A 5052-nucleotide genomic window follows, 5' to 3' on the forward strand; every position below is an offset into this window, starting at 1 on the left:
ATTATTAGAATGCGTGTTGGGGCTTGGGAGTGCGTGGGGAAGGGGGCTGGGGTGTTTTCTCCATAGCTGGGTTGTTGGTTGTTTTGTTTCTTCTCCTTTTTAATGGTTAAGTAAATATATATATATATATATGGGGACCAATCCAGATACAACTGTGAAATCGGACACGCACGCGGGGGGCAAGGGAGTCACGAGTTGCTACATAAAACTGCCACGTCTAATAGGATGTGCATGAGTTAAAGTACATCAATCAGAATGGGTGAGGGGGAAGGGGCAGCCACCATCTCAAAGACAGTCAGTCCCAGGATGCACTCATGGTTTTGGCCACGCTGGCACTCCCCACCTGGGGGTGGCTGGAGCCTCGGGAACAGCCTCTTGATGCTTTGCACCTCGTGGCCACGTCCCTTCCAGCCAGCCCTGGGAAAGCACCGTCTCACCCACAGTCTCTGGGATGCTTTGCACCCCGATGGCTGACACCGGTCCCTCTGCAGGCAGGAGAGGCCACCTTGGAAGGGGGTCCTGTCATGCTTTCTTTGCATCTGAAGGGATGCTGGAGAACGGGAAGCTGCTCTGGCTAACCTGAAAAAGTTCCATGTTGCTTTTCTGTATCGCTAAGCAGTATCTTACACGGAAATGCACGTGGGGGGGTGAGGAGGCATCTTGGAAAACAGGCTCTCTTGGGTTCCGAGTTACTTCCCGGCCAGACCTACCCGCAGCAGCAGGAAAGGCAGCAGCATCGTGTGCATGAAGTCCTGCGATGCTCTGCACTTTTTATTTAATTCAACTGTTCCCCCAAAACAAAAGGATGGAGCTGCTGCCGACTTGAATTCATGTCAGTCTTTTGTCCTGCTGAGCTCTGAGCAATGCTGATTCTGCTCTCCTCAGAGCTCTGCTGTCATCGCGTACCGATCGTTTCATGTCTGTTAGTGGTGCACCAGTCCCTCCCCAGTTTCTCTCCTCCACCTTCTGCCCCCAGGATGCCATCCTGTACTTTTTGTCCATCTTCTCTTGCACTCTACTGCATGGTGGGATCAGGATGGGTCACTCTGCAGCTTCCCCTCCCCAGGATTTTGGTTAAATCGATCGCTCCTCGAGAGAAAGACATGATGATGTCACGTTGACATTAGGAGTCCATTTAAAGGGGTTTGTCACTTTCTTTCTTCAGGTGACTAGGATAAAGAAGAGGAACAAAGTGATTCTGAGAGAAGAAGGCAATTTAATATCTCCCACAGCCTTTTGTTAGTCTAGACCTGCAGGACGCTGCTGGCCTGGTAAGTTTTGCAAATCCTTAAAGCAGGAGATGCTATCCAAAAGGTACAACACTGCACCTCTCTCCTTTCCAACACGCTTCCTGTGCATCTGTGAGACCCTCGTCTTGGCAAAAGCATCCAACCCTTCCAAATGCTTGGTGTTTTGGCAAGGGTATCACTTTGTCCTATCTGTATTGGCATGTGTGAAATGTGCAACCTTACCTCCTGCCCCAGAGGAGAGGAGCTCAGACCCTACATGAGTCTAGCCACTGAACAGCCACTTGCCAAGAACAACCTCCCCGGGGCCAAGCCACAGCTGTGCCCCAGTGGCAAGACACCCCTGCTCCCAGGTGTGGGCTCAGGCTGGAGTCACCCACTCTGGGGGCAATGCCTCCCTGTCCCCACTGCCTCAGCCACCTCCAGGCCAGGGACGGGCCCGAGCTCTACTTGTGAGGAGCGAGTTACTCTGCCCGCTCTGTGCCGCGGAGAGAGCAGGTCCACACACCTGTAGTAATCCTCCTGGGTGGGGAGCGGCACACCGTGCAGGGGGTGGGGGGCATGAAGCCACTGCTGCTGCTCCAGGGCCAGGCGCTGCAGCTCGGCTGACTGCGCGTGCATGGCCTGCAGCTGATGTGCTGCCGACATGGGCGCGGAGAGGGAGCCCGGCAGGTCCCTGTAGGGTGCGGCTGCAGCCAAAGACGAAACGGAGAAGAAATCGGTTAACAGAACAGCTCTATCCTCTCCCATGGCCCCATAGCTCAGCCAAGGCTCTACTGCGCTTTCTTTCCCAGCCCTGCCCAGGTGCAGGACTTGCTCACCCCCTGGTGTGTAGGCCTGTCCTATGCTGTGCCAGAGTTCTGTTTAACAGACCTCACTTTGTTCCTGTGACCCCTCATGGCCACCCTGCCCCTTGCACCTGCTGATGCTCCTCCGGACAGACTCTGGGTGAGCGTCCTTACCAAAAAGCTGGTGGCGCAGGACTTCATTTTCATGTAGAGGGTGAGGCAGGAGAGGGTTGGGGATGGTCCCAGCTGGGTATGGTATCCGGGTAAGGTGTGATCCCGAGGCGAGAGGGTCGATAAGAGGGTGAACAGAGGCTGAGGCTGGGAAGAAAAGGTAACACAAGATGACTCTGCTGTGCTTTGTAAGAGGTAACACAGGGAAAGGTGCAAGGCACAACAAAACAGACATGGAGATGGTCAGTGTGCATTAAGGATGGAATGATTTCCAGGCTAGACAATGCAGCACCATGTCCTCTTGAGTGCTATTCCTTCTGCCTACATTGAATTTCACCTGAACCAGTCTGGCATAGCTCTGGCTCTACACTCCTCTGGAACAAGTACTGCTCCTTAAAGCAAATTCCACGAGGACCTGCTCTGCAACCAGACCTGTACCCAGCACCATGCCTATCTGCCACCCTGGCTGCCATCCAAGTGCATACTCATATCTGGTGCTTCCGTTCCCAGGTCTCATCCAGCGCAGATGCTCAGTGCCAGGCACTCCAGTTTGCAAGTACCATCTAAGGCTGAAATACAAGGTACTATTGATACGAAAACTCCTCTTCCCAGTGTTTTGGATTCACTGCCAGAGTGCCGGCTGGAGGTGCCCAGTGACAGAGTGTGGGGCAACAGACGTTCATTTGTACCTAGTGCTGAGTAGTTGTGGTTGCTCAGGCTGCGTGTCTGTCTGTCACTCTGCCACCAGATCCCACTAACTTCCTCTTTTTGTAGTCCGGGCTTTGCTTTCCTGAGATTTTTACCCCTAAACTTCTGTTCTTTCCCGTGGAATGCGGAAATGGAAGGGACCACCACCCAACACTGAAGGACAGCAGCTTCCAGTTCCTTACAATTAGCCCACCATCTCTCCTATCCCACCATCTGCAGCAAGAACCATAGGAGCAAGCCAGAGAACCCAACACCCCATCAGTCCTAAGGATACTGTCAAAACTGTCATCAGCAAGGCTCCCACTCCCTCTGCAGACCACCGTGTGAGGGATGCAGTCCACAGTCCGACCACCCTGGTAGCCAGTGGGACCCCAGCACTCATACCATGTCCCCAGAGATCCAGAACTAAGGGACACAGCTCTGCACTCCCCTAAGCAGCAAACTCACAGACACCCCGATACTTGCAAAGGATATCAGTGTCTTTGGTGGGATGGGTGTGAGGGGGTGAGGCTGAATGACCATGACTTTGACCTCCTCTGGCTGAAGAGGTGGATCTGGGGCCTCCAACTCTTGCCTTGGCAGCTCTTGGTCTTCCACAGGTCTTCCCTCCCGGAAGGAGAGCCCCCCGGGAGGGCAGGTGCAGTAGGAGGGAGAGCAGGGCTTTGCGCAGGGCACCACCACCATGGGGTCCTTACCTGCATGTATGGCATCCTGCTGGTGGAGATGGAGGTGGGAGTGGATGTGGGAATGCTGATGGTGATGAGGGGTCACATTGAGCATCTGCAGGCGGGCCAGAGGGTCGTTGCTGAGAGCAGCCACCCGCTCGGCGTGCTGGCGCTCAGCGGCCAAGCGCTCGGCGTAGGACATGTCAGGACGAAGGGTGGGGCCAGCTGCCAGCGCCAGCCTCTCCCGCTCCAAGTGGCCCAGCCCTGGGTGGAAGGGAAAAGCAGGATGAAGGCCAGGGGCTGTCTGCAGACTCAGCCCGCCGTGGCGCGGGAACGGATCCATGGCAGCGGCCGGCATCGCGTGGAGCTGCTCCAGCTCGGCTGGCTTGACTTCAAAGCCAGGCTTGAGGCGTTCGCGCAGGTCCCGGTCCCTCAGGTCTCGTTCGCGGGCTTCCCGTTCCCGCAGCTCCCGCTCCCGCGTCGCCGGGTCGCTGCTGTAGATGGCCGGCACGTTGTACCCCAGCAGGCCTGGGTCGACGGCACCCAGCGGCACGTAGAAAGGGTGGTTGCGATTGCTGGGGGACATGACGTGGGGCCGCGCGTATTCGCTCAGGGTGCGCAGAGCCGGGGTGTCAGGGCCCAGGTACGGGGGAACAGTCGCTACAGCACTGCCCTGCTCGAAGGACGGGCGGTGGGGAACCGGCCCGAGGGAAGAGCACTCCACCGGCCGGCCCTCCTGGGCCATCTTCTGCAAGAGAGCAGAGGCACCAGCGTCAGAGGCACAGCAGGGAGTGACATGGGGGGTCCTCGAGTATCCCCCCTGGCTGCACAGTGGCAGCGGGACCCCCAAACATACCACGCTCCTCTCCAGCTCCCGCTCCTTTTCCCGCTCCCGCTCCTTCTCTCGTTCCCGCTCCCGCTCCCGCTCCTTCTCTTCCCGTGCCTTCTGCTCAGCCTCTCGCCGCACCTTCTCCACCAAGTCTGCCCTTTTCTTGGCCAGCTTGGAGCCATCGAGGGGCACGAAGTACAGGTCTGTGCGAGAGCAGGAGTTGAAGCCACGATCTAGGTGTTTGTTGAATCTGGGGACAAGAGATGAAACCTGTCAGTGCAGGAGGGGGCCGGAGGGCAGGGATGGGAACAGGAGCAGGCAAAGCCAAGCCTGGAAGTGCGGAAAAGGGAAGAGCAATGCAGAAAGGGCAAAAAGGCACCGCTGTACCTCACATTCAGAGTTACCTCCCCTGCCCCATGTATCCCTCCCCAGCCTGGGGACACCCCAAGGTCACCCCTCAGCTGCTGCCCCTCACCTGGCTGACTGGCTGTGGCATGGCTGGGCACATCCACGACCTTGGGGGGCGGCGAGGGGCTGCGAGCGGGTGGCACGGGGCTCTCGGGGGGCTCATACTCCTCCGACGGCTCCTGCTTAATCTGTGCAGTGCTGAGGGGGAGCGGCGGTGGCGGGGGGGCCGGGGCAGC

At 57.4% G+C, this 5052-nt stretch overlaps 1 protein-coding gene across 1 annotated transcript in view; it reads right to left on the reverse strand.

Annotated features, from left to right (window-relative positions):
• Positions 1-1135: 1135 nt before the first annotated feature.
• Positions 1136-5052, reverse strand: part of ATN1 (atrophin 1) — an 8128-nt gene continuing 4211 nt past the window's right edge. Inside the window, 7 exon segments of the mRNA XM_009998913.1 lie at positions 1136-1169; positions 1756-1936; positions 2210-2353; positions 3610-4327; positions 4436-4658; positions 4884-4897; positions 4900-5047. Coding sequence (XP_009997215.1) covers positions 1136-1169; positions 1756-1936; positions 2210-2353; positions 3610-4327; positions 4436-4658; positions 4884-4897; positions 4900-5047 — 1462 coding nt within the window.

Source organism: Chaetura pelagica, unplaced genomic scaffold, assembly GCF_000747805.2.
Source record: "Chaetura pelagica isolate M959 unplaced genomic scaffold, ChaPel_1.0 scaffold120, whole genome shotgun sequence".
NCBI classification, from domain to species: Eukaryota; Metazoa; Chordata; class Aves; order Apodiformes; family Apodidae; genus Chaetura; species Chaetura pelagica.